The 27,661-nt window shown below is 34.1% G+C and overlaps 6 protein-coding genes and 1 non-coding gene across 7 annotated transcripts; 2 read left to right on the forward strand and 5 right to left on the reverse strand.

Moving 5' to 3' along the window:
- Positions 1-1,210: 1,210 nt before the first annotated feature.
- Positions 1,211-2,633, reverse strand: LOC130981707 (thiamine thiazole synthase 2, chloroplastic-like). The gene is made up of 2 exons (XM_057905356.1): positions 1,668-2,633; positions 1,211-1,555 (listed from the first exon to the last, which is right to left on the reverse strand). The coding sequence occupies exons 1-2, from the start codon at positions 2,556-2,558 to the stop codon at positions 1,391-1,393; spliced, it is 1,056 nt and encodes a 351-aa protein (XP_057761339.1). The 5' UTR covers positions 2,559-2,633; the 3' UTR covers positions 1,211-1,390.
- A 1,516-nt stretch (positions 2,634-4,149) lies between these two features.
- TRNAL-UAG (transfer RNA leucine (anticodon UAG)) lies at positions 4,150-4,229 on the reverse strand. Its single transcript has one exon. It is a non-coding gene; the product is annotated as a tRNA-Leu (tRNA).
- A 3,580-nt stretch (positions 4,230-7,809) lies between these two features.
- Positions 7,810-9,205, forward strand: LOC130981792 (probable xyloglucan endotransglucosylase/hydrolase protein 8). Its single transcript, XM_057905496.1, has 4 exons — positions 7,810-8,058; positions 8,138-8,238; positions 8,315-8,517; positions 8,597-9,205. The coding sequence occupies exons 1-4, from the start codon at positions 7,875-7,877 to the stop codon at positions 8,997-8,999; spliced, it is 891 nt and encodes a 296-aa protein (XP_057761479.1). The 5' UTR covers positions 7,810-7,874; the 3' UTR covers positions 9,000-9,205.
- A 469-nt stretch (positions 9,206-9,674) lies between these two features.
- LOC130981791 (polyubiquitin) lies at positions 9,675-11,768 on the reverse strand. The gene is made up of 2 exons (XM_057905495.1): positions 11,552-11,768; positions 9,675-11,008 (listed from the first exon to the last, which is right to left on the reverse strand). The coding sequence occupies exon 2, from the start codon at positions 11,006-11,008 to the stop codon at positions 9,863-9,865; it is 1,146 nt and encodes a 381-aa protein (XP_057761478.1). The 5' UTR covers positions 11,552-11,768; the 3' UTR covers positions 9,675-9,862.
- A 1,772-nt stretch (positions 11,769-13,540) lies between these two features.
- Positions 13,541-15,382, forward strand: LOC130980571 (uncharacterized). Its single transcript, XM_057904232.1, has one exon. It carries the CDS (start codon positions 13,541-13,543, stop codon positions 15,380-15,382), a length of 1,842 nt encoding a protein of 613 aa, XP_057760215.1.
- Positions 15,383-16,774, reverse strand: LOC130980572 (protein MAIN-LIKE 1-like). Its single transcript, XM_057904233.1, has 2 exons — positions 16,703-16,774; positions 15,383-16,174 (listed from the first exon to the last, which is right to left on the reverse strand). Exons 1-2 carry the CDS (start codon positions 16,772-16,774, stop codon positions 15,383-15,385), a joined length of 864 nt encoding a protein of 287 aa, XP_057760216.1.
- Positions 16,775-17,561: 787 nt separating this feature from the next.
- LOC130982894 (tyrosyl-DNA phosphodiesterase 1) lies at positions 17,562-23,288 on the reverse strand. Its single transcript, XM_057907030.1, has 15 exons — positions 22,929-23,288; positions 22,643-22,855; positions 22,311-22,523; positions 22,076-22,136; positions 21,545-21,621; positions 21,194-21,451; positions 20,610-20,699; positions 20,344-20,478; positions 20,051-20,200; positions 19,391-19,494; positions 18,582-18,635; positions 18,361-18,451; positions 18,205-18,285; positions 17,999-18,134; positions 17,562-17,925 (listed from the first exon to the last, which is right to left on the reverse strand). Exons 1-15 carry the CDS (start codon positions 23,139-23,141, stop codon positions 17,855-17,857), a joined length of 1,947 nt encoding a protein of 648 aa, XP_057763013.1. The 5' UTR covers positions 23,142-23,288; the 3' UTR covers positions 17,562-17,854.
- Positions 23,289-27,661: the final 4,373 nt, after the last annotated feature.

Consider the following 27,661-nt stretch of genomic DNA (forward strand, 5'->3'; position numbering starts at 1 on the left):
TTAAATATTATTTATTTATTTTTTTTAATTACTTAAGTATAAAATAATAGATATCATAACATTTACCTTATAAAGATGAGTCAGAAAATTACATCCTTATCAGGTGAACTCTATTTCAAATTTTACCTTTATTTTAATCTTTTCTTGGTATAACTGATTTTAGGTATTTCAGTTCGCTAATTATATCCGTATAATAAAATTAACTATCAAAATATTTATATATAAATATATATAATTTAATTTATTTTTATTATATGTTTACATTTTAATATTTATTTTATATTAATAACTAATTTTAATGTACAGGTTCTATAATTTCTAACTATATAATACTTATTACTTAGCTAGTAACATGCATATCTCAGCTTACGGAGATAAAAACGAAACGGATTTAGGGTGTATTTGGCAACCACGTTTAAAGAGAAGAAGTACGTTTAGATATCTTGAAAGCTGTAATTTTTGGTTTGGCAAATTTTTTATTCATGAACGCACCACGTTTTTAAGAAGTAACAATTTTAAGCTTCTGTGTTTCACCAACGGGCTTTTAGCCATCAATATTCAATCTTTATTTATCTTTTACCAATTTTATCCTTTATGCATACTATTGTATTATTTATATTATTTTTGTTTATATGAATTATCTTTTTTTATTATTTACTATTTTTTTATTAATTATTTATTTGATATTATACACTTTTATAATTATAATTTTTTTGTATTATTTTTATTTTTTTATAATATAATATATTGATCCTATTAAAAAAATAAATTAAACAAAAAATTAATTATAAATAATAATAATAAAAAATTATAACATACTAAAAAAGAGTACTAAGTACTAAAAATATACTATATAAAAAATATCATAAAAATTTTTTTGATTTATTTCAATTACTGCCAAGATAAATATTTAATTTTTTTATTATTGTTAGTACTCTCTAAAATTTATATTTTGTTAGTTTTAATTAAAAGTATATTTTGTCAATTTTTATATATTATTTTTATTTTAGTGTATAAATATTAATTTTATTATAGAATTAATTAATAAAATCTATTCAAATATCTAAATTAAAATAATATACAAAAATTATTTAAGTTGATGTCTATTTTAATAATTTTGTATTTAAAAGTGATTTTGAATAGTGTAATCCAAACAACATTTATTTTACTATAATCCATTTTGATATAAATATTGCCAAACATAAATCACTTAACACAAACTTACTTTTCAATTTTATTCAAATTCTCGGTTGCAAACTGTAATCCAAACACACACTTAATATTTTTCGTTCACATTTTACTTTATTTATTCCCAAATGCAAATCGTAGGTAGGAAAAACAGAAGAAAAAAAGGAAAAGAAAAAGAAAATCCTAAGTTGAATAGAAAACTTCAGGCATCAACAATGTCCTCAGTATCAGCAGAGGCCAAAACAAATTGGGGTTCTTCAATTTCAAGTCCACAAGTCCCATCGATGGCATTGCTCTTTCCCAATGCTTTCAACGCCAAATGAGCTGCCTTCTGCCCTGATATCATCATTGCTCCGAATGTTGGACCCTGCAAAAGAAATTCATATTCATATTCCATGCATGCATTCTCATTTCTCAATAAGCAATAATAATAATAATAATAATAATAATAATAATAATAATAATAATAGTGAAATTACCATTCTGGGGGCACCATCAATCTCAGCAACTTCCATGCCGGTGACAATCATGCCAGGCACAATCTCCCTGGTGAGCCTAACAATGGCATCCTCTGCGGTGTTCATGTCAAGGGCCTTCATTCCGGGCACGCTGTCAATCATGCCGATGCTCTTCAGCCTCTTAACCCCGGTGGCGCCGAAAGGCCCGTCGTGCCCGCACGAGCTCACCACAACCTTTGCCTCCATCACGTTCGGGTCCATGCACGACTGTGTGTCATGGTTCATCGACACCAGAGCCCAGTTTGTGACAACTCCACCAACTCTCCCTCCTTTCACAATCAGATCCTCTGCCGCCACGGCGTTGAACAGCTTCACGTTGGGCCTCGCCAGCAGCTTGCTCATGATGGTGGAAGTGAACAGCGCCGCGTGCTTTATGACAACGTAGTCCTCTTGCTCGTCGTATGCCACCTCCAACTCGTCCAGGAAGCGGTGGGCAGGCTTGCGAACCACCATGGCGGAGAAGAGCTGGCCGCCGAGCCATGCCCCACCGCCGGGGCTGACGGATTGCTCGATGATGGCGACGCGGATGGAGGGGTTCTTGCTGAGCTCGTACGCACAGGAGAGGCCAGCGGAGCCGGCACCAACCACGATGACGTCGGTGTCTGCGTACGTGATCATGTCTGTCATGTAGCGGCGGGTCATCTCGCGTGCGACGATGGACTCCTTGATGGGTTGGAACTTGAAGGATTGGAGGTCGTAAGGGGGTGTGGCCATGGACATGGAGATTGTTTGGCTGTGCTGCTGTTGGGATTTGATGGGAGTGACTCTGGAAGTGGCGACCGGTGTGCCGTGGAAGGCGGAGGCCTTGATGAGGTTTGAGGAGAGGGCGGTGGTGGTGGCCATGGCTGCCATTGGAAGGGAATTAATTAATTAAGAATAGTGGTAAGAAGAAGATGACGATGGACACTGAGACGAAGGAGTGTTGGGAGCTGGTGGGGTTTATATGGAGAAATGGGAGTGGCGGTGGGGTCAGTGAATGAGTGAAATATCAAATATCTGAATGGAAAAATCTAGCAAGCACTCTATGCTTTTTGATTTTTGAGTGATCAAGATAGAATTTGAACGGTTGGAAAGCTTCTATGTTTCCGTATCTGCTCTCCCTCTCTACTTTTTTAAGATATTTTCATATGTTTTTCAAATCAAATTTCATCACTCTTAATTTAGATAGGGTAGTGCTAGGGAGCCAATGGCTTAAGTGTACAATGTGTACAATGGGCTAAATTTTTGGTCCATGAATAAAATGAACATCACCATACTAGCTAGAATAACCATCCGATACCAAGGATAATAAACATCTCAATAAAAAATTAAACTGGATCGAACTCTTGACCTTTCAAATCTAGAACTCTAATACCATATCTGAAACCACTCATCCCAAAAGCGTAACCTGACAGGACAATATAACACTAATGGTCATATCTCTAATACTTCTTAAACCTCTATTGTACACATTGTACGCTTAGGCCATTGGCTCCCTAGAGTTTTTCATTTCGATATTATGTTTCCTGTCTTGCGGATTTTCTTTTTATTTGTGGAGTGTAAAATTATTTTGTATACTTGATTTTTAAAAAACTTTGTTGTTTGTAGAATTTTTAATTTTAATAAATATAAGAATTATTAAAATAAATAATTTTAAAAATATTTAGCAAAATAAATATCTTTTTTTATTTCGTTTAAATGGTAAATGAGATAATTTTGTCCAATAAAATAATACGGTTATTTAAATTATATTTTAAATTTTTTATTTACTCTCATGCAACAAATAAATTTTTATGTACTCTCATACAATAAACAATATTTCAGATTTTTAAACGAAATAATTAAATATAATTTTTGAAATTTTAAATTTATGAAATTTTGTTTATTGTACGAGAGTATATAAAAATTTTATTTCTTACTTAGAATTGGAGTACATAAAAATTTAAAATAAAATTTAGAAAGAACTCAATGAAGATAGATTGATTGGTTTGATAATTTTATTAAGAGTCAATTTAAGATAACCTTATTAATAGAACAGTGAGCAATTTAAAAGTTTAACGGTACACTTATGAACATGTTAACGTACTTTTAAAGTAAACGTGTTAACATGATAAATGGACCATCTATCTTTTCTCTTATTTAAAATATACGATTTATCTTTTCTATTATTTGAAACATTCCATTTTTAAGAATTTGATTATAATTTTAATTAAGTTTAGTAACTAATTAGTAAGGCTCCTTATATTTATAAAATTCGAATATTCCACACATAATCCCCCTGCTTCCCCTTTGTTTTTTTTTTTTAATTTTTGGCTGAATGGTTAAAGAACTCTATAGCTCCTTTTGGTATATTCTTTTATTTTGGTTTTTTTTCCCACTCTTTGTTTGGAGACCCTGGCCCAACATGTGAAGGTATAGCCCATAAATATTATTACTAAAATGGACATCAACTATTAAAATTTCATGACAGCTGTGGGATTTGAACCCACGCCCTTTTGGACCAGAGCCTAAATCTGGCGCCTTAGACCACTCGGCCAAACTATCAGATGACATAAAGTTTCCTACTTAAAACATTTATCAAAACTTTTATCCTTTTAACCCACTTGGCAATACTCTTGTCCTTGCTTCTCATTTGCACGCTTTGAATAACAAAGCCTTTCCACGGGAATCTCATATTCAAAATCAAACAATTAATACAAACTCACTATGAAAGGAAAACATTGTAATTGCCTGGGTATTGGGTAATTGACAGTTGCATTACAGAGACTAGTACCTTATAGGCTTACACATGCTCGAGTAATTTTTATAGAAAGCATTCTCGTCAAGAGATCCTGCTTTATTATTAGTTTGTGAAAGATACCCCAGCATGTTGTCACATGCATCCTCTCGTTTTGAACAAATGCTTATTCCCCATGCCATTTTCTGCATTTTTTTTTTATCGGACCAGGTGTGTAGGCTGGTAGCATGTTGGTCATCCTTATTTTCGTTGATCAATAATCATTATCATAAACTAAAGTAGGTTTTGTTTCTCACTGCTTTAATTTCCCGTAATAACCGTTGTTTGATGGATTAATTATGCACCGGTTTAGGAAACAATATCCATTTAAAGTTAGTAGCAAATAGCGATTATAGATACGCAATATCTCTTTTGCTTTTGACTCCTATCAATAAAGCATATTGTTATTAACCAAGGCTTAAATATCGCAAAAGTAGATTGAGCGGGACTTTAATTTATAATGTTAGATAAAAACAAAATTCATTTGTATTTAACTTGTGAGTTGTGAATGCAAGAGTTATATTTTGAAGTGTTCTTAGATGATCATTGAAACGATGTTTCAGAATTCAAATGATATCTTATTAACTGCAACACGTTAGAATGGGTATTCTAATTCTAGTAGCAAGGTTAAGTTTGCAAGTAATAACTTTAGACTTACTTAGGACATCACGTTTCATTAGTGTTTGCGTGATCCATTTATAAATTAATTTTCCCTCTGCACCCAATTTGCTATTAGTATTTAGTATTAGTATATAACATGTTGAAGACCAAAGAAAGTGTGGTCACGTTCTTCCTCGTAATGAAAGGACCCACCTGCTAGCCTAGAAAAACCACTGCAATGCAGCCTGGCCACTGGTCCCACATTCATTTTAAATTAGCTATTATTCCAGGTTGCATTATTGTATTTTCCACTGACCAATATGCCCTTGTCGGTTATCAATCTCCAGTTACTAAATGTGTGTTTGGATTACAGTTTGTAAACGGAAGTTTGCATAAAATTAATTTTGCAAACTTGATTTTGATCAAAAATAAATTTGTATTAAAGTGATTTATGTTTGTTAATTTTTGTATCAAAATAGATTATAATAAAATAAATATTGTTTGGCTTATACCATTCAAAATCACTTTTAAATAAAAAATTACTAAAATAGACATCAACTTAAAATTTTTTTTATATTATTCTGTTATTTTAATTTAGATATTTAAATACATTTTATTAGTTAATTTTATAATAAAATTAATATTTATTTACTAAAATAAAAATAACATATAAAAATAGATAAAATATATTTTTAAATAAAAATAAAAAATATAAATTATATATATATATATAAAAGAATATTTAATCAAATATGCTACATTTTCTAAGTATTAAATGTTACTTTAATATTTTTTACATCGTACTCTTATTATAGTACTATCAATAATCTTATTCTTAATATTAATTTAAAATTCAACATTTATGATTTTATTATTATCTATGATTAATTTTTTATTTAATTTATCTTTTTTAATGGAATTATAATCTATATTATAAAAAATTACACTAAAACATAGTATACAAAAATTACAATTATAAAAGAGAATATTGAAAATAATAAAAAAATTAAATATTTACTTTATAGTGATTGAAACAAATATAAAAGTTCTTGATGATCTTTTTATATAATATATTTTTAGTATTTTTGGTACTCGTTTTTTAGTATATTATAATTTTTTACTATTATTATTATTTACAGTTAATTTTTTGTTTAATTTACTTTACCTAATAAAATTAATAAATTATATTATAAAAAGATAATAACAAATATAATACACAAAAATCACAATTATAAAAGTGTATAATGTCAAACAAATAGTTTGAAAAAATAACAATAATAAATAATAGAAAATAGACCTCATATAAATAGAAATAACAAAAACTTTATAAATAATACAATAACATATACAAAGGATAAAGTTGGTAAAAGGTAAATAAATTGTTAGGAGATTAGGGTTTCAGTTTCAGACGTTGTTTTTAAATTATAAATAAATTCTCTTCAAATTACCAAAGGAGGACATGTTATAGTGATAGAGAAGTTCTAGTTTTAACATATGGCATGGTAACGGTATGGGCAGTGGAGGGGTGAGGAAAATGCATGGAGGGGCAGTTTGGTACATTGAGCCCTGGGTCCAAAAAGAGGTGAGGAAGCATATGAGAATACATAATACATAATACATAACTAGTGTAGAACCCGCGCTTTGCGCGAGTTATCTATAGAATCTATTTTATTATATTTATAAATTATTTACTTGTATAAAGAGAGATTTATAATAGTGTTTTTTTATAATAGTGTTTGTTAATAACATATCACAAATCGAAAAGTTGAATTTGTAAATTTTAATTTTTTTTAAATGTTTAAAATGCAAAACCCATCTTTGGATTTTGTGACTTTTAAAAAACTTATCCTCTAATTTGTGAATTTTTTTTTTAATTTTTAAATCAACAAATCGAATCCTCCTATTTGTAATTATCTTTGTATTAAATTAAAATACATCACTTTTTCATAACCGAGAATAATACAACAATAATTTCTATATAAAAAAAAAATTAGCCACAAAAAGATTATTACATATTTGTGAGAAAAAATAATTTACTTAGTATATAGATATACTAATTAATATTCAACCTGATTATTTAATAATTTTGTTTAGTGATTTCTAATTTAAGATAGATAATACATATTTAATTGATAATTTTTAAAGGAAAAAACATATATTTTAACAAATATTATTATTTAAATTTAAATTATCTTTTTTACAAAGCAATTACCTAAAATGCTTCACAACTTTCATATAAAAAAATTATAAATTTAATAAATATCAATGTTTATATAAAAGTATATTAATTAAAATCGAAAAATAGCAATAAAATCTTTTTAAAAATTTTAAGATAATTTCTTACTGCACGCTATTTAATCTTTTCAAAATATAGAATACATTGAGTGATTTTTTGTATAATATTCATAAGAGGTTAAAAATTATAAATGCCCCTTTTTATAACAAAAAATCATGAAATTTAATATCCCACACTAATTTTATGTTATTTCACAAATTACTATAACCAATCCATTTTATATGTATAAAATACCAATATTGATATTTGATACAAAATGAATGAGACCTCAAATAGAAAAGCACTTGAAATCATTATAATTGCATTTCATAATACATAATAATACATAATACATAATAATACATAATACATAGGAAAGCACTTGAGAATACATAATACATAATACATAATAATACAACTGGATGTGGCCGAAATCATGTTCATATTCTGATCATTAAATGAACATCCCCATCTCGGTTTGAGGGATCAAGCAAGCACGAACCTAAGCTCCATTCATTCTCTTGTGCGTCCAAAATACATGGTGAGAATGGAAGCAAAAGCTTCATCATCATTGGGCGTGATCCTTCTTCTCGTAGTCATAGCTGAAGCAGCTGTGTCCAAAGGATCCTTTGAAGATAATTTCAGCATAATGTGGTCTGAAGACCATTTTAGTACCTCCAAGGATGGGCAGATCTGGTATCTCTCACTTGACAAAGACACAGGTAATACCAAATGCTAATATTATTCAATGCTTTTATTCATTATTATTGTAACTTTGAAGCATTGGGTTTGAATTGGTAGGATGTGGATTTCAAACAAAGCAGCGATACAGATTCGGGTGGTTCAGTATGAAGCTGAAATTGGTGGCAGGTGACTCTGCTGGAGTTGTCACAGCTTACTATGTAAGTGTATGATGAAAGGAGGATAGATAATGTGTTATATTTATTATATGGTATGATATAATATGATTGGTGGCAGATGTGCTCGGAGAACGGGGCAGGGCCAGAAAGAGATGAGCTGGACTTTGAGTTCTTGGGGAACAGAACAGGGCAGCCGTTCTTGATTCAGACAAATGTATACAAGAATGGAACTGGAGGCCGTGAGATGAGGCACATGCTTTGGTTCGATCCAACTGAGGACTACCACACCTATTCGATTCTCTGGAACAACCACCAAATTGTGTAAGTTCATTCTTTGAGTATACAATACAAATTTCAATTGAGAAGAGGTCACTGAGGTTCAAAACGAATTGCAAAACAGGTTTTTCGTGGATAGAGTGCCCATAAGGGTGTTCAAGAACAATGGGAAGGAAAACAATTTCTTCCCGAATGAGAAGCCCATGTACTTGTTCTCGAGCATATGGAACGCAGATGACTGGGCCACAAGAGGAGGACTGGAGAAGACGAACTGGAAACTAGCACCCTTTGTGTCATCATACAAGGACTTCAGCGTCGACGGCTGCCAATGGAAAGATCCATATCCTGCATGTGTATCAACCACCACCGACAATTGGTGGGATCAATACTCTGCCTGGCACCTCTCCGATGATCAGAAGAAGGATTATGCTTGGGTTCGGAGGAACCTCGTCATCTATGACTACTGCAACGATTCTGAACGCTATCCAACCCTTCCAGAAGAGTGTTCTTTGAGCCCCTGGGATTAATTCCTTTTACACTTCCTTTCTTTGCGCGTAATGTATGTGCACCCACTTCGTATGCCATCGGCATTTAAGAGATTATATTCATTCATTCAGTTCGTTATCATAGCTGAATAAGAAAAATGCTAAATCTCTTTTCATCAGCTGGCTCCATAGTTAGAAATAAAGATTAGTCGCTAAATAAACAATTTCAACCCATTTAATTTGCTCAAGTCTGGAAACTAGAACCCGCTTTTTCACCTCTGAAACTAACATGCACCAGAGCACTGTTTGCATATGCAATACTGATTCATAACGCCTATTTTCTTAACATCAATTCTCTAACCCAATCATTGAGCATTGAGAAATGGTAAACTACGACTGTCTTGGCAATCAATCGAAGCATGCCTTCACATGGTTTTATGTAAGTAGTATGACAAAAATTTAAAGAAAGCAGGGAACAGCAATGGGCAATGCCTTTCCCAAAATCGATAGGCCTTGTCTTCCCTGAGACGTCAACCAAACCGATGCTCGGCTTATCTAAAATATCCTGAATGAATTTAAACATCCATAGCCATCAACCATACATATTTAATATCATCATATGACCAAGTATAATTCAACAATCTACAGCAACAAAAGCCCTTTCGAGACACAATTCAAATATACAAACACAAACTACATAATAGAATCAACACAGCATTAACCAAGGTACCAACTTTTATAAAGGTAAAACACAGAGTGCAATTAAAAACAGTAGTATTTTTTTAATAACAATCAAAAGATAAATAACGAAATTTATTTAAAGGGCTAAGGACCCAGACGCATTCAACAAGTTCAGAAATTTAGAAACATAATATTGAGGAAACAACAAATTGCAATTCATCCACTTAAAATCCACCACGGAGACGAAGCACAAGGTGAAGAGTGGACTCCTTCTGAATATTGTAATCAGCAAGGGTCCTTCCATCTTCCAACTGCTTCCCGGCGAAGATCAACCTCTGCTGGTCCGGGGGGATCCCCTCCTTGTCCTGAATCTTGGCTTTGACATTGTCAATGGTGTCGGAGCTCTCCACCTCAAGGGTAATGGTCTTCCCAGTCAAAGTCTTAACAAAAATCTGCATGCCTCCCCTAAGACGGAGGACAAGATGAAGGGTGGACTCCTTCTGGATATTGTAGTCGGCCAAGGTGCGCCCATCTTCAAGCTGCTTTCCAGCAAAGATCAACCTCTGCTGGTCCGGGGGGATACCTTCCTTGTCTTGGATCTTAGCTTTGACATTATCAATGGTGTCAGAGCTCTCCACCTCAAGAGTGATAGTTTTCCCGGTGAGGGTCTTCACGAAAATCTGCATACCACCACGGAGACGCAAGACAAGATGGAGGGTAGACTCCTTTTGGATGTTGTAGTCTGCAAGAGTGCGGCCATCCTCGAGCTGCTTACCGGCGAAGATCAATCTCTGCTGGTCCGGGGGAATGCCCTCCTTGTCTTGGATTTTGGCCTTGACATTATCGATTGTGTCAGAGCTCTCCACCTCAAGGGTAATTGTCTTTCCGGTAAGGGTCTTAACAAAGATCTGCATGCCACCACGTAGACGGAGTACAAGATGAAGGGTTGACTCCTTCTGGATGTTGTAGTCTGCCAAGGTGCGGCCGTCCTCAAGCTGCTTCCCGGCGAAGATCAACCTCTGCTGGTCCGGTGGAATACCCTCCTTATCCTGGATTTTAGCCTTGACGTTGTCAATGGTGTCGGAGCTTTCAACCTCGAGGGTGATGGTCTTGCCGGTGAGGGTCTTAACGAAGATCTGCATACCACCACGGAGACGGAGAACGAGGTGGAGGGTGGATTCCTTCTGGATGTTGTAGTCGGCCAAGGTGCGGCCGTCCTCGAGTTGCTTTCCGGCGAAGATCAGACGTTGCTGATCCGGTGGGATACCTTCCTTATCTTGAATTTTTGCCTTGACGTTATCGATGGTGTCGGAACTCTCGACCTCGAGAGTGATGGTCTTTCCAGTGAGGGTCTTCACGAAGATTTGCATCTGCATCATCGTTAACAACAATTAAATAAGAAACTAGTTAAGGAAACATCCATTAAAATTCGCATCGTCATAAACAGATGAATCAGGATCAACAACGGATAAAAAAAAAAAAAAAAACCTATAACCAAAATTGGTACAATTGATCTCAGATTTTTTCAGAAAATTTACGATCCGAAACAAAGGCCTTCGATCTTTCAGAGAACAACTAAAAATTGCAGTATAAAAGCGTGATCAAAACCGATCAGATTTAACAATTAAATATCATAAATCATTGCAGTATAAACAGATCTAGAGAAAATTTCCGAGGAACGAGGCAACAAAAGACATAATATAACGAATCTAAAACCGATCATATTGGCGCTTAAGAAGAAATGCCAAAACCCTACAGATGTAACTAAAGGTAGGAATGGCAAAGCCATGCTTGCAGTATGATAAGTTTTGGCTCACCACTTACTGGTTCATCATTCGTTGAGTCTATTGAATTACACATTACTAACTAAAGGGAACCAGAATCAAAAGCAAAGAGAAAGAGGAGGAAGGTACCTTGAAGGATTTCGGACAAACAGAGAGAGAATGAAAATGAGAATTGTGAAAAAACAATAGGGTCTGGACGTTCCTTTATAGCATAAAGAGGTGTCCGCCTTATTCACGCAACAGAAAGAGGGTGACCGATTACCTTATCAGTTTGTGACACGTGTACGGTTGAGGTGTCAATTGACACTATAGACACGGCAATGTTTGGCCAGACGTGAAGGGTTGGAAATTGGAAGGCGTTGGTTGGAGTTAAGGCACCTCAGACCTCCCCATCACAAACAAACAACAAGCCACGCAAACGCTCCTCTCGTATTGACCGCCACGGTGTTATTATCTTTTTTTTGTGGTAATAGATGTTATTATTATCTTATTGTTATAGGTGGATCCTTAACATAATACTTGGGCCCACACAAGTTGTAGTAATTGGCAAGTGGGCTGAGAAAGGGGTACACCAAATCAAAAATCAAAATAAAAAAATTGACAAGTGGGCTTTTATAGATTTTATTATCACGGTGGGATCCACTGTCCATTAATCGGCAGCTGAGGCTGCAAAGAAAGATTCTATTTTTCATTTGGTGCATAATTCTTTTTATAAAATTAAAGATGTTGGCGTGTTGCTCTCTCTACTCTCCATATCTCTCTACAGGATTATTAATCAGGAACACAAAACCGGCATTTAGTTTTCAAGCTTATCCACAATTGCACATTATTATCTATTATCTTATTATGATCTAACTTGAAAGAAACGGATCAGATAATCAACTGGAAAGAACATTGAGTGAATCCACTTTGTTTCTTTTTTTTTTTAAGTCGTTTATCACCAAAAAATAATTTGGAGGAAAAAATTGAGAAATACTATATTATAACTCGCGGTATTTCAGCATCTTATATTAACTTTAAAAAAATTATTTAGAGTAAAAAAAATGTGTAGATTATAAATTTTTTTTTCAAAGTTAAAAGTAAAACTCAAACCAAAAATACTTAAATAAAAATAAAAAAACTATATCATTTGAATTATAATTCATTAGCATAAATTATAGACTTTTAATTCAATTGAACGATCAAAATAGAATATTTCAAATTTTACCAACAATTAAAAGGTACTATTAAATTGAAAATTTTCTCCCACAACTATCAAATTGGTAATGCGAGTTAGCATTGACTTGTCAAAGTCAACAGAAATGTAAGTTTAATGTTCAATTTTTTACTGACTTATAATGTGAATAGAAACCACTCATATAAAAACAATTAAACATATTTTTTAAAGATATTTTTTTAATAATTAAAATTTAATCTATATAATTAATCAAACTGTGTTATTTTTATTAAAATTAGACGAAATAAATCAATTTGATCGAAAAAATTGATAAACTAAATTTTGAACCAATTTAAATAATATTTTTTATAAAAATGACTATAATACTCCTATTATAAAAAATGACTTAAAATATTTCTATTATATATTTTAAAAACTCTAAATCCTAATTTTTCACTTCTCTTTATGCCATCATTAAATTAGAATTTAAGATTTTTAAAATTAATATATATAATAAGAATATTTTAGTCAGTTTTATAATAAGAGTATGGGTAAAAAACCCAAATGAGCCAAGGAGAGCTCAAAATTACCTAATTCAGCCAAATGAAAAATCAATACGTGAATCAACCAGGACGAGTTATTATATAATTCGAATCAATATGATTCGAATTTGATTTGAATGTAATTCGAATTGATATGATTCGAATTACTAGGAAGCCAACAATTGAATGAAGTTCGAAACAACTTGTTTCGAATTACACCATAATAATTCGAATTTACTTAATTCGAATTACTATGAAAGCACATTGTTTAGTAATTCGAATCAACTTGATTCGAATTACTAGGTTAGGTTGTGACATTAGATAATTCGAAACATATAGATTCGAATTATATATATATAGTGCGAGCCAGGTCTCTATATATATGCTGTGAACTGATGTTGCTCTCAACAAAGAGCTGAGATGGCTAGTGAGGAGAGTTTCCTAGTTCTGGTACATTACAGAGGGTCGATTAAGAGAAAAACTCGGTCCGGCGTAAAGTTCACTGATAAGGATCCCCTATGTATTATCGTGACGCCGACAACCACCTACGATGCACTTGTTAGCTCTGTGCTGGAGAAGCTGGGTGTTGAAGGCGTTAAACGGGTCAAGAAGTTTTTCTACCGCATTCCAACAGCGGTGCTCCATGACACCGTGAAGTTTGATTGTTTCACAATCGGTAGTGACGAGGACTTGCAGGTTATGTTTCTTTCTCGTAGGCAATTTCCCGAGGTAAGGACACCAGAGTTGTTGGCAAAGTTGGTTGATGTGGTATCTAGCTCGGGTGGTTCGAACCGGAATGCCACTACTATAGCCGCGGTTGCCGGCTCGAGCTCGAGACCTGCTGTTGCTTCATCCTCTGCTCCTGTGTATGAGCCACCGATGCAGCCCGTTGCGTCCCCTTCGTTTGCCGTTGATCTGAGCGGCAATGTTGGAGACGAGGTTCGGTACGGGGAACATATTCCCACCGAGGTACATTGTCCCACACCGGCTGGTGTTGGTGATGGTTTGTTTGATGATCTAGATGACGATGACGTGGAGCCGGATATGATCGCTGATGAAAGCGGCGATGATGTTGGAACTACTGTTCCGACAAGGGCTATAGGTGGATCTAGTTCTGGCACACAGCAGTATCCACCCCATTTTTCCTCATTGGACCTGGATGCCATGCGGCAAGAGGACAATGATCTGCAGGCCTCAGGATTTGGTGCTAGAGATACCGAGGGGTCTGCCGGTATGAACGAGTTCCAGGTTGGCCAACAATTTCAAGATAAAGATGAGGCGCTGTTGAGTGTGAAGACGTACAGTATCCGCCGAGGGGTCCAGTACAAGGTCGTTGAGTCTGACTACCGCAGGTATGTGGGAAAGTGTTCTGAGTTTGGGAATGGGTGCACATGGCTAATTCGGTTGAGTCTCCGACAGCGGAAGGGTATCTGGGAAGTGAAGCGATACAACGGACCGCATACATGTCTTGCCAGCTCCATCTCCAGCGACCATAGGAGTCTGGACTACCATGTCATATCCACCTTCGTTATGCCGATGGTTAGGGCTGATGCAGGTGTGAACATCAAGGTGCTCCAAAATGCCACGGCCGCACACTTTGGGTTCAGGCCTACGTACAGGAGGGTATGGATGGCGAAGCAGAAGGCCGTTGCCGTGATATATGGGGACTGGGACGAGTCGTACAATGAGCTCCCTAGGTGGGTTTTAGGAGTGCAGCTGACGATGCCTGGCACTGTAGCCGTCCTCAGGACTTGCCCTGTTCGAGTTGGGGGACAGGTTGACGATTCTCAGGTTTATTTTCATAGGCTGTTCTGGACTTTCTCCCCTTGTATCCAGGCATTCCGTCATTGCAAGCCTTTGGTGAGTATTGATGGCACCCATTTATATGGGAAGTATGGGGGAACACTGCTAGTCGCCATTGCACAAGACGGAAACTCGAACATCCTCCCCGTGGCATTTGCACTAGTTGAGGGTGAGAATGCTGAGTCATGGTCTTTCTTTCTTTCCCACCTCCGTGAGCACGTGACACCTCAGCCGGGTCTGTTAGTTATTTCAGATAGGCATAACGGCATAAAGGCAGCCCTCGAGTATCCGGATGGGGGATGGCTACCGCCTGCTGCGTACCGGGCGTTCTGCATTCGACACGTTGCAGCTAATTTTGCCTTGACGTTCAAGGGAAAAGATGCCCGGAGGCTTCTTGCTAATACCAGGGTTGTAACCAGACCATCTGCGTACAAAAAAACAGAAGAATATAGGGCATAATTACAAAATAATAACAAGAAGAATATCTAGTACAAAACAATAACGGTACCTCGAGGCAAGGGGCCAGCTGATCTCATCATACCCAGATGGTCTAAGTGTGGGAAACCTCCAGAAGATCCACGACTGTAATAACTGTAACGGGCCAGCTAACTTAACCACATGTCTGTTGGCGACTCGGCACATGCACCTGTACAGCCATGCTAGTGCCGCCGACGCCCAACTATAGCGACCCATCTCCTCAAGCCGAGCAACATATGGTAGCCATCTGATGTGTATACGATTGCCGGACTTGTCGGCAAACAGCTGCGTACCCAATAACATCATGATGTAGGCCCGGGCAAATCGCCTAACTGTCTCCTCATCTGCCCCATCTGGACACTCCGCGAATGTCTCCTGAAACCAGGTGTAGTTGACTGCGAATTTCTGCACCTGGTTCTCCGGCGGTAAAACACCGAGCAACTCATGGAACCACTGCCAAGCAGGTCTCCCACCCTCAATGTAAAGGTGGAAGTCCGTAAGGCAACCACTAACATAATCTCCGTCGACTGGCAACCCCAGCTGGTATGCGACGTCCTGAAGCGTGATAGTGCACTCTCCGAACGGCATGTGGAAGGTGTGCGTCTCAGGCCGCCACCTCTCGACGAATGCGCTGACTAGGGGCTCGTCTAGTCGGAACCATCTGTCGTTCAGTCTCGCAAGATGGTAAAGTCCCGCCATCTGCAAGTACGGGACATACCTCTCATCAAGACGCATCCCCTGTTGCCGCCTAACACTGGATATGCAACGACGAGGCTGGCCAATACATAAACCGCATAATTAGAACATGTGCACAAACCACTAACATAACGAAAACCATTAACAAAAACCGTTAACAATAAACCGCTAAAACAAAACCATTAACACAAAACCATTAACAAAAACCATCAACAATAAACCGTTAAGAAAACCCATTAACAAAAACCATTAACAATAACCCGCTAAAACAAAACCATTCACAAAAACAATTAACAAAAACCATCAACAATAAACCATTAACAAATACTATTAACAAAAACCATTAACAATAAATCGCTAAAACAAAATCATTAACAAAAACCACTACCCTACACTAATTTCCTAAACCACTATCCAAAAACCGTTTACAATAAACCGCTAAAACAAAACCATTAACAAAAACCATTAACAAAAACCATCAACAAAAACCACTAGCCTACACTACTTTCCTAAACCACTATCCTAAACCACTAACAGTAACATAAACCATTATAAAAAACCATTAACAAATACCGTTATCATAAACCGCTTTCATAAACCACTAACCTCGTCGTTGATAACACCGGCGATATGAGCTACTCCATCCAAACGATAAAGCCTTCCCGGATCGTCCCCCATCGACAGATACAGCCGCTCTGGTCAAGCTCGTACTGAACGTTGGTCTTTTTCTCTGGGATTTGGTGGGGTTGGAGATTGAGAAAGTGATTCGAATGAACTTGGCTCGAACTCCTTTTATAGCCGATTCCCTTGTAATTCGAATCAAGTTGATTCGAATTACTATGCAAGTCCGTTTTCACCTAATTCGAATCCAATTGATTCGAACTCCTCTATCATGCACTTCTCCTAGTAATTCGAATTAACTTAATTCGAATTCTATAGTTATAATTCGAAACAAGTTGTTTCGAACTTCATTAAATTTTGGCGTTCCTAGTAATTCGAATCATATCAATTCGAATTACATGCAAATAAAATTCGAATCATATTGATTCGAATTATATAGTAATTCGTCCTGGTTGATTCATGTATTGATTTCTCATTTGGCTGATTTAGGTAATTTTGAGGTCTCCTTGGCTCATTTCAGTTTTTTACCCTAAGAATATTATAGCCATTTTTTATAAAAAAAAAGAATATTAATTTGGATCGATTCAAGATTTGATTTATTGATTTTTCGGTCAAATCAATTTGTTTACTTTAATTTTAACAAAAATAACACAGTTTGATCGATTATATAAATTAAATTTTAATTATTAAATAATATTTAAAAAAAAAAACGTTTTAAGCATTTTTATGTAAGTGACTCCATGCGAATAAATTAAACTTGATAAATATTCATTCTTTTGTACCCCCCGGGGAGAGAAACCCGAAGAGAGAAAGAGCTAAGGCGTTATTTTAGCTAAATCATAAATCATTAAGAATATTCCCCTGGCAACTCTCATCGATAAAGTTCCCACATAATTTTCTAGTACTTAGTTATCTAACCTTTGATCACTTTCAAGTAATTACAATTTAAAATTGTATTGAACCCTTTTTTCTTTTAGGTGATAGATATTGAACAATAAACACTACTAATGAAAAGAGAGAAAAAATGAAAAATGAGAGACCTTTGTCATAGATAACTCAATGCTGGCATGGTGCTAAGGAGGAAAGTGAATGGTACTATGTACATTTAGAGCAGAGCAGCAACAGCAAGTAGCAAGCTCACGTGCGTGGCCAAACTTGGCCATATACATCTTTCTTACTATATCGCCGATCCCAGGACCAGGGAACATCTGCATGAGAGAACAATAATTAGAAGACATACATAACAACTTCTTTTTAACATGTGATGTGAGAAATACTGACCTTGTGAGGAATAAGGTTGGGGAGGGAGCTCGTAAGGAACAGGTAACGGAATGGTCAGTTGAGATGTTGAGTGTGTTTGCTCCCTTCTCAGCCCACTTAGGCTAACTAGTTTTGCTTTCTTCACTTCATATTTATCCTGTAATTCTTAAATGTCAGCATCGAAGTTCTTTTCCCTTCCTAGCACCAAACCATATCAAATAAGCTACCTCAGTTTGTGTAACATTACTGGTACATGAAAATCCACCACCACCCCTTTTAAGCATCGTTGGTAGAAAGAGCACTCCCAACTGAAATGAAACGAGATCAATTATACAAATATTCGGGATTCTTTCTTGTGTCTGACAAATGACAAGGATACGTACCTCGTATGAGCGAATCATGAACTGAGTGTTATTCTTCTGAAGAGTTCCCCAGGCAGCTTTGCTAAGATTTGCCGAAGTCAACAAGAACCAACTATTTGGGAAGAAGGGAGTTTCACAAGTAAGCACGACTTAGCATTGCAGTAAATGATATAAGCATCAACGTATTCAAACAAACAACAGAGAAATTGAACTGCATAGAGTTGGTCCTGTGAAGCTCTTACGCTAGATTCTGACCACTGTAACGAGTGAAAGTCTTTATATGGGGCATAGCACGGCTGAAACATAGAAAAAGCACAAGAATAACTATTATAATTTGTGAGGCACAAATGTACATCTTCTCGAATAAAAAATTGTTAGGCATAGTCAGAATCAACAAGTTGGACTTTTCTACTTCACTATGTGGGGCTTTAAAAACTAGAGCCAAGAGGCTTGGGAGGAGGGGGATTTCTAAATAATACTTTCTATTGAGAAGGAAACAGATCATGTCACAAGGGGTAAAGCAAAATTTTCCATATATAATTGATCACGGTTTTCTTTACAAGGGTTGCAAAAGTAATTATTATAGTCTGAGAAAGTTACATCAATAGGTAAACATTTCAATTAAATTAGAAGGCTACAAGAGCTTTAATACAACAAAAACAACAAAAATTTCATTCCACCAGGTTGAGTCGATTACAAGGATTAAATGGCAGTATAATGTTTGATCATGAGTCAGGTGTTTATATTAAAGTGCCATGGCCCTATAGTTTTTTCTAGGTCTCCTCCACCAGACCACCACTAGCTATTGAACCACTTCTGGTTGATCTTATTCTTATTGTGGGACCTCCTTGGGTATTCTCTACTTATGTTCATACCATTTAAAGCATGAATCCACTATCTCTACACAATAAGTGTTACTCCGTCTCGTCCTCTAGTGTCTCATTCCTAATCCTATCTTGTCTATGGCTTAGGATCTAAAGTTTAATGAAGAAGAAAAGTCAATATCAACTAGCCCGGGTGTAAATTGCGTTGTATGATAAATTATATTTACCTTCGGCCAGTATGGTCTGCTTTCCATTTTGCCCAATACTTTTTGAGAAATGCTTTCTCCACAATTTTAAAAGGACTTGGAATTGCATTTCCAGCAGCATAGCCCTGAGAACAAACAAAAGGCAATGAAGCTGTCTGGAAAGAGCACTTAAAGATTCAATTATGAGACAAACTTAAAATCCACGCATTAAAAATTGAAAATAAAATAAAGCCCTCTGCATTAAAATTTGACTATATTTCCAATCAAATCAACTTGTCACATGACAAATACCCCTACTGAGGTGACAGATTTAGACATAAAATGATACGGATTATTCTAAGAAACAAAAAGCAATAGTTTATGTCAGAATTGGATGGTTCAGTCAGACAGTTTTAGGCAGTTAGGAATCGGATGAAACAGTTGTTTAGGCTTCCGAAAGTCTGTCTGGGATTTTAGAGTGAAGTTTAAGGGAGAGGAAAAAACACGCTCTAGAATCAGTGTGACTCTTAGTCAATTGGACTCTTGATTCACTTGACCAAGAATTCCATTGAATAAATATATTTTCTCAATTATTCTCTGTTTATCTGTTCCACCAAACATTCTATAATAAAACCTTCAAATCACCATGAAAAGAAAATTTATATTTCAGAAAATATAGATTCAACCTTAAAATTACAGCACCTCTAAAGAGCATCTGACATCTTCTACAGTAGGCCAGATTATTTGAGGCTCCCCAAGACCAAGAGGTGTTTTATCTTCTGATAAACCAGCAGACATTGATGATGTCAACTCAGCCATCCATTTCTCATCTAGAGAACCAAGGGAGGAGAACTGCAGTAGATAAGGTTAAGAAAATCAAGAAAACTCTGAAATGTGAATATTAATACTGCAGTTTTCCAAACTCTAACAAAATGAGATATGCTAGATTGAGTGAAAGAAAATAGAATTTAATGCAGCCTACACCCTAATAGTACCTGATAAATGAGTGGAGATTTTTTAAAATCATCGTCAAAAGTACACTCTTGGAGCAAAGAACGCAGTTTCATATGTCCCCACTTTTTCATGCCAGCACCAGAATGATATCCAGGTACAGATGCAATTAACCTAACCTGAAAATGTACCAACATAAATCAGTGTACTTTACTATCTATTCAACTTTATGATATGAGATGATTAGTACTAAGTAATAACCTTTAAAGTTACATCAAATAAATTTAAGAAAAATGAATGGAAAACAAACCATTGCATCACTATAATCAAACTTCTTGAAGAAAGATGGACATATACTGAAGTTTCCAAGGGAAGGAAGCTTAACAGAGAATTCTGGCCACTGCAACACCAAATACATTGCGATACGCACATTATGGATGATATCAAAGAAACAACACTCATGACAATACCAAATTCATTAACAACATCGATGTTTTCTGATAGTGAATATTTAACTTCCATAAGCCATATAAGTAGTCTGAAAAGCAACAAGTTTTCCAAATAAGCTAAGTTGAAAAACTCCAATGGCTACAGTGAAATTTCTAGAAGACAGTAAATGATAATAATTAATCAAAATCAAAGAGAATTTTTTGTTCTCTTTTTTCCAAAATATGAAGTAAAAATGGCATCGTGGATTTTTTGTAGAACACAATATGATCAAATAAAATTTTTATCAAAATGTCAAGTAATTTCATGGAGCAACCAAGTGGTTCTTTAATTGCTATGAAATTTTAATTTTTCAGTAAAGGTATCAATTCTACTACATCAATTGATCAGGACAATTTTTCAGATGAGACTATCTTTCAGTAATAGCAGTATAATATAAATAAGTACCTTCAGCATACTGAGATATTCAACCAGGTCATTTTCAAATACAGATCCCTTGCTTAGACTGTTTTGATCTTTCCATGGAAAATCTTGCATCCACAAACCTTGGGTTTTATTATTCCAATCTACATATATTAAGTTCGCTGTATGCACAATCACCCTTATCCCATGAGGATATACAAGAAACATGGCCTTTGAATGATGTGTCCCAAATGAAATTGGCAATGGTGGTTTGTGCAGAATCCAGTTGGTAGGTTTACTTCTCTAAATCACAGAAGAGCCAAGTTAATATCTCATTTAAACATTCTTACAGATTCATCTTACAAATGGGTAATATAATTTAGATCTGAGACAAACCTTCAAATAATCAACCCTCCCATCACTCTCGCCATGAATAACTAACACATGGGGGACTTTCAAAAGTGCAGGACATGCTACACAGAGAAAACATAGAAAGCGAGAAACTTACAAAAATGAGATTAACGTGAAATCACTTCATTCAAAACGTACTCATGCGTTCACAAATTTTGGAATTCTGCTCCAGCCAATAGTGGTGCATAATAAAGAGATTATCATAAGTTAATAACTTAATATGAAAAATACAATAATATAGTTTTCCTTCAAAAGGTATAAAAGAGACAGAGCATACCATGGCTGAATCATTGGTGCCACACACGCTATAGACTATAAAGAGGCATGGAATTATATATATTCATGCAACGGAGAAAAGTGATGATACAGTTATTACTGGACAAAAAAGGACCAACTTCTCAATGTGTTAAATTTGGAGTGCAGTTTCAAGAACAAATGAAAGTCAGACTGCAAACAAGGCAAATTGGCAACACAAAGGGCAAGGAAAACACAAAAGAGGTCCCGCAAATAACTCACCCGGAACCAACCAGTCAAGGTCTACCATGTAGTTGGAAAGGATGGCAACTAGAATATCCCCCTATCAATGGAAAGCATTGAAATTTATCAATAAGTAGTTCCAAATTTTTTGCCAGCTAACTATAATTATGTAATTGTGGTTCAATATATAGGTGTTTTCATGCACAAATACTCTTGAACCAGTGATTGAGAGTGTCAACACTGCCCTGCAGTAGTCAATTCATTATTTTATTACCTGAATAACATCATCTATTGCAACACAAGAAGTATTTGCCCAAGGTGGTAGCTGCTGCACACGCAAAAGTCGAAAAGTGGAAGGTATTTTTTCAGAAGGGATATGGAAATTGCGAATAGCCTCTGCATTACTGTGTTCACCGGATTGAGAATGACCAGGCTTGCGTGCCGCTGCATTTCTTCTTTGCTCCTGACTGCAAGTCCCGTTCCCATCCTGAAAATCCACTCAACATAAAAGGAATTATTTCAACATCCCTAAAAAGAGAAAACTGATCGATTACTAGTTAATGGAAATCAATATTCTTATATGATCATGAAGAAAGTAGTGAAAACCTGCGAAAGGCTGTGGGAAGCTTCCTTGTTTGTGGTGCCAGTGCCAGCTGAAGGTGTATTATCAGTTTTGGTGGCACCCGAAACTTCATATTTGAAAAGATGGTGTCCGGGAATGAGCTCAAGTATATCACCATCAGAAATGGCAGCTTTCTGCTGAGAATTGAGCTTCCTTCTTTTGTTCCCGGAGTTAACAACGACTGGATTCGTGCCCTCCTGCGTCAGCAACACGAATATGAACAAAAAATGACGAATCCGTGAAAGAAAAGTTAGTAGGAATAAGGAATACCACAAGCAGATGAGCAGATCCGTCGGAAGAAGCAGTTAAAGTGATGTGGTTACGGCTAAGCCTCTTGTCGGGAAGAGGAAGAGGAATGTTGGCGCGGCCAATGAGGTTAGTGCCATGGGAGATGGGTAACTTGGGAGCTGAAGGGTTTTCCTCCAAATTATGATTCAGGGGAACCAAGTATCCAACCTCAGTCTTAGGGTGAGAGAGAGACATCAACGAAGCTGGCAACAGCTTTTGGCCGATAAACCCTCAATCACTCAATAGACTTAGTAGTGGCAGTGCAGGGCCGTCGTTGATCCCAACCCAGAACGCCGCGTCGTTCCTGTAAAACACTTTGTTGTAATCAAAAAACATCTTTAAAAGTTTGAATGCCATTAAGTTGTTAGGATTTTTTATTTCTAAGCATGACAATTTTAATAGTAAAAATAAAAATATTAAAAAAATAAAAAAATAAAAAAAAATATAATTTATATTATTTTAAAAAAAATTATTTAAAAAATATTTTAATATATTAAATAATTAAATAAATATTTTTATATTATTATATTTAAATATAATTATTAAATAAAAATTATTTTTATATAAGATATTTAAATATAAAATTTAAGATTATAAAAATAAAATTAATTAATAAATCGATTGAATAACTAATTTAGTAATCCAACTGTTGTTAAACCGTGATCAAATTTAATTAAATATAATAAAATTATTAAAAAAAGTAAAATACAATGAAAAATTTAAATATTTATATTCAAAGAGAAGATTTATATAATAATAAAATTCAAAATCTTATAATTGTACGTAATAATTTATCTATATTTTATTGTTATTATTCACAAATTTAAATTCAAATATTAAAATTTATAAATTTTTTTATTGTTTCAAGTTACAACACTAATTTTTTCTCTCTCGCGCAAAAGAAAAACAGGAAACAGGTAAAGTCATCTGAGGGCCGCCATCACCACCTCAGCCTGGGTTGCGATGGCCCTCCTCCCTCCCCCTCCCCCCCCCCCCTCCCTTTTCCTCTACTACTCCTTTTCTTTTTCCTTTCTCTTCTTTCTAGGGTCTCACCCTCACGAGACACTTTTTCTCTCTTTTCGCCGGTCAGAATCCTTCTCTATCCTTCTCTTTTCATCACCTACCTTCTCTCCTTTTCTTTGCATCCCTTTTTCTTTGTTGTTACTTTCTGTTTGTTTGTGTGTTTTCTGTTTCAAGAGATCTAGATCTGAGATCCAGATCTAGATTGTTACTTTCTGTTTGTTTGTGTGGTTTCTGTTTCAAGAGATCTAGATTTGAAATCCAGATCTAGATTAAATAACCCATTTGTAGTGTTTTTCTCCCTTTTTGTGGTGTTTCTAGTCCCTCTATGGATGTGTTACTGATGAGTTTGCAGGCTCGGGATGAAAATACAACGAAGGCCTTTCATTTATGGAAATGTTTACAACTTCAGAAAGTTTTTGGACCGATTCTGGAAAGAAGAGAAGATGAGTTTCTATGGTGTAGCACTTACTATGAAGATTTAGAAACAAAAGATATCGTAATGAGTCTCTGTTTTGTTTGTATAAGATTCTTTGTAATCAAATTTTGCGCCACCTCTCAGACAATAATTCAACATAAAACTTATCTAATTTTTTATTTAGTTTCAGATCTAATATGTTTTCTGTAATATGTAAGTGCCGTTTAACTATTTTCTTAATTGAAAGTTTGCTTCTATAAAAAAAAAAGGTTACAACACTCACAAAGTTAGCGGGTGAGGCGAGCAGCTACAACACAACAACATCCAAATCAAAACAAAACAACATTCCCAAAATAAATTAAACAAACTAATTCAAACTAAGCCATAACAAAACCACCGAAAAGAGAGATGGCATGTAGCCTCATCAATAACACATCATCGTATATACTAGCGTAAATGCGTAATCACATATGCAGTTACACGAAATCTATTGTCAAAATTTTTAAATAAAAATATTAAAATATAACTAAAATATCTTAAATAAAATTATATATTATATTAATATTCAGATAATAAAAAAACTATCACATTAGATGTATAATAATAATTCATAAAATTACATTTTTTTCTAACTATCAAGTGATAGTGATAAAATTTATCATAACGAATGATTTTTAGAAGCCAGCATATAATTTTACAAGAATTAAGACAACAAATATTTATATGTATACCAAAGATTTTTTCAACCATTTCATTCACTCAAAAACAAAAACTGATAAAAAAAAAAGTTTTTAACCCTTAATAAATTTGTCAAAAAATAACAACCATTGAATGCATGAAGTCAACATATTTTTTTAATCAGATACAAACAATCAAATAAAAAAAAAACGTCTTAAGCATTCTAATTTATATATGTTTTATTTTTTTGTTCATGTAATATATATTCTTTCATGTTGATTCTCTTAACTACAATGGCTCTTTAAATTTGTTGATAGTATAGACAAAAAAAATAAAATAAAAAATAAAGTAAATATGGTCAAGCTTATATCTGTGTTTTCTTTGATTAAAATAAACAGTAAGAACTCAAATTAATCTTTAGTTGTATAAAAAATCTGAAAAATTTAAATATTACATAATATTAAGTTTATATTTATTTTTATTTTAAATACTTGTATTTTAAATTTTTTGATAAAATATCTATTTAAATTTATGTTTATTTTTTCTTCATGCATAATAGGAAGAATGAGTTTTTATTAATACTTAAGTAAAAAGGAAAAGTAAGTTCTAAAATTAAAAAATATGATAGGAATACTTCAAAAATAAATTACTATTTAGATTGTGATGTTAATAAAAAAAAACAATAAATTTTTTTTATGATACAGATTTCATTGTTTTGTTTTATATTATAAATTTATTAACTGAATTAATAAAAAAAAATATCATTTTTTATTAGTATTCGTAAATATCTTCGATATTTTAGTGAAAGGGGATGCTCCCATAAAGTTACAGAAAACGTCTTTTTTTTAAAGATATTTTGTAATAATCAAAATTTAACATATATAATTAGTTAAATTATGTTATTTTTGTCAAAATTAGGTCAGATAAATTAATTTGACTGAAAAATAGTGAATCAAATTTTGAATTTGTCTAAATTAATATTATTTTTTATAAAAAATAACTACAATATCCCTATTATATAAAATGACTAAAATACTTTTATTATATATATATTAATTTTGAGAATCTTAAATTCTAGCCCTTTTCTTCTCTATGTTATAGGGTTAGAATTTAAAATTTTCAAAATTAATATATATATATATATATATATATATAATAGAAATATTTTAGTTATGTTTTATAATAGAGATATTTTAATAACTTTTTATAAAAAATATTAATTTATACCAGTTTAAAATTTAATTTATTAATTTTTTTATTAAACTAATTTGTTCAGTATAATTTTAATAAAATTAATATAATTTAATTGATTATATGTGTCAAAATTTTAATTTTTAAAAAATAATTTAAAAAAATGTTTTTGACATTTTTATGTAAGTAACTTCCTCAATGAAAACTACAAATAAATAACAACAACAAAATAGAGCGGATGGAATGCAAGACTCATTTAGCAAGACTGCAATTTGAATGAAGATACTCGATATATGAATAGAGGTGCCCACTTATATATTTCGTAGGCCCACTAATAAAAATCTTTTGGATCTAATAAAGCTGCCCCAAACCCAAATCCAAATCCCCAAATTCTTCATGAACATCATATATTATATCCTTTTGGAAACATTTCAAGTGCTCCAGGGAGCACCGGTGTACCAGTTGTTTTAACCGTTGATTTCAATTAATATATATTATATATATTTTTTATAATTCAGATCAACGGTTAAAACAATTGGTGCACCGGTACTCCCAATACACTTGAAATGCTTCCTATCCTTTTTTCTCACTTAGAAATGAACTTTTACAATATCAATTCTCCTATTATTTATACATAGAAAATGCAATGCACTATTTCCAAAGTAAAATGTGTTTTATTTCTTATCAAATTTCAATGACCGTAAAAGTAATGTACTAAGTAATTTCCATGACAAGTTGATTTTACAATTTTTTTTTTACATTGTTATCTGAAATTTCTTTAGGTAATTTATTAATGAGACACCGTTTTTGAAATATTACTATGTTTTTTTTCCCTTAATTCATAATCTAACATTGAAATATGTATGAACTTGGCTAAAGTCTTTACTTTAAAATTCTGAATCAATCCCTAATTTGAGTAAATCTATTTGTACGATTGCAACAATAATTTAGAAATAAATAACAATAATGGGACTGCAATTTGAATGCAGATACTGGAAATGTCAATAAAGCACAAAAATTTAGTTCCAATACGTCCAATAACAAATAATGAATTAACTTACCAGCATATAGAACAAGTCAAGTCAATATCAATTTTGATGAGCTAAGTCTCAGAGTGATCCCTGAAGTTACACTCGTGCTTCATAGTAGTTCCTAAACTTAAATAATTACTCAAAATAGTACCTGAAGTTACACTCCGAGACTCAATGTTGTCCTTCCGGCACATTTCCTCCAGCTAGCGTGATCGGAAAGCTGATGTAGCTAAGTTGGTGACACCTAGGCAACGCTAACGGCTAGATGAGGTGGATGAACGAATTTATTGGCTCAATTCGGTCCCTAATTCGAAGTTTAAAATCCCTAATTCCCAAATCTGAAGATCAATCTCCAGTGCCCTTCTCTTCTCTTGTGG

Source organism: Arachis stenosperma, chromosome 5 (assembly GCF_014773155.1).
Source record: "Arachis stenosperma cultivar V10309 chromosome 5, arast.V10309.gnm1.PFL2, whole genome shotgun sequence".
Lineage (NCBI taxonomy): Eukaryota > Viridiplantae > Streptophyta > Magnoliopsida > Fabales > Fabaceae > Arachis > Arachis stenosperma.

Coding starts and splice junctions, on each gene's coding strand:
- LOC130980571 (XM_057904232.1), top strand. CDS start 13,541: ATGGCTAGTGAGGAGAGTTTCCTAGTTCTGGTACATTACAGAGGGTCG.
- LOC130981791 (XM_057905495.1), bottom strand. CDS start 11,008: ATGCAAATCTTCGTGAAGACCCTCACTGGAAAGACCATCACTCTCGAG.
- LOC130981792 (XM_057905496.1), top strand. CDS start 7,875: ATGGTGAGAATGGAAGCAAAAGCTTCATCATCATTGGGCGTGATCCTT. Junction 8,059..8,137: donor CTCACTTGACAAAGACACAG/GTAATACCAAAT, acceptor TTGAATTGGTAG/GATGTGGATTTCAAACAAAG. Junction 8,239..8,314: donor GAGTTGTCACAGCTTACTAT/GTAAGTGTATGA, acceptor GATTGGTGGCAG/ATGTGCTCGGAGAACGGGGC.
- LOC130981707 (XM_057905356.1), bottom strand. CDS start 2,558: ATGGCAGCCATGGCCACCACCACCGCCCTCTCCTCAAACCTCATCAAG. Junction 1,556..1,667: donor TTGATGGTGCCCCCAGAATG/GTAATTTCACTA, acceptor TTTCTTTTGCAG/GGTCCAACATTCGGAGCAAT.
- LOC130982894 (XM_057907030.1), bottom strand. CDS start 23,141: ATGTCTCTCTCTCACCCTAAGACTGAGGTTGGATACTTGGTTCCCCTG. Junction 21,622..22,075: donor CCTTGACTGGTTGGTTCCGG/GTGAGTTATTTG, acceptor TTCTCTGTGTAG/CATGTCCTGCACTTTTGAAA. Junction 17,926..17,998: donor CCAACCTTATTCCTCACAAG/GTCAGTATTTCT, acceptor TCTCTCATGCAG/ATGTTCCCTGGTCCTGGGAT.
- LOC130980572 (XM_057904233.1), bottom strand. CDS start 16,774: ATGGGGGACGATCCGGGAAGGCTTTATCGTTTGGATGGAGTAGCTCAT. Junction 16,175..16,702: donor CCGGTGTTATCAACGACGAG/GTTAGTGGTTTA, acceptor TGTATTGGCCAG/CCTCGTCGTTGCATATCCAG.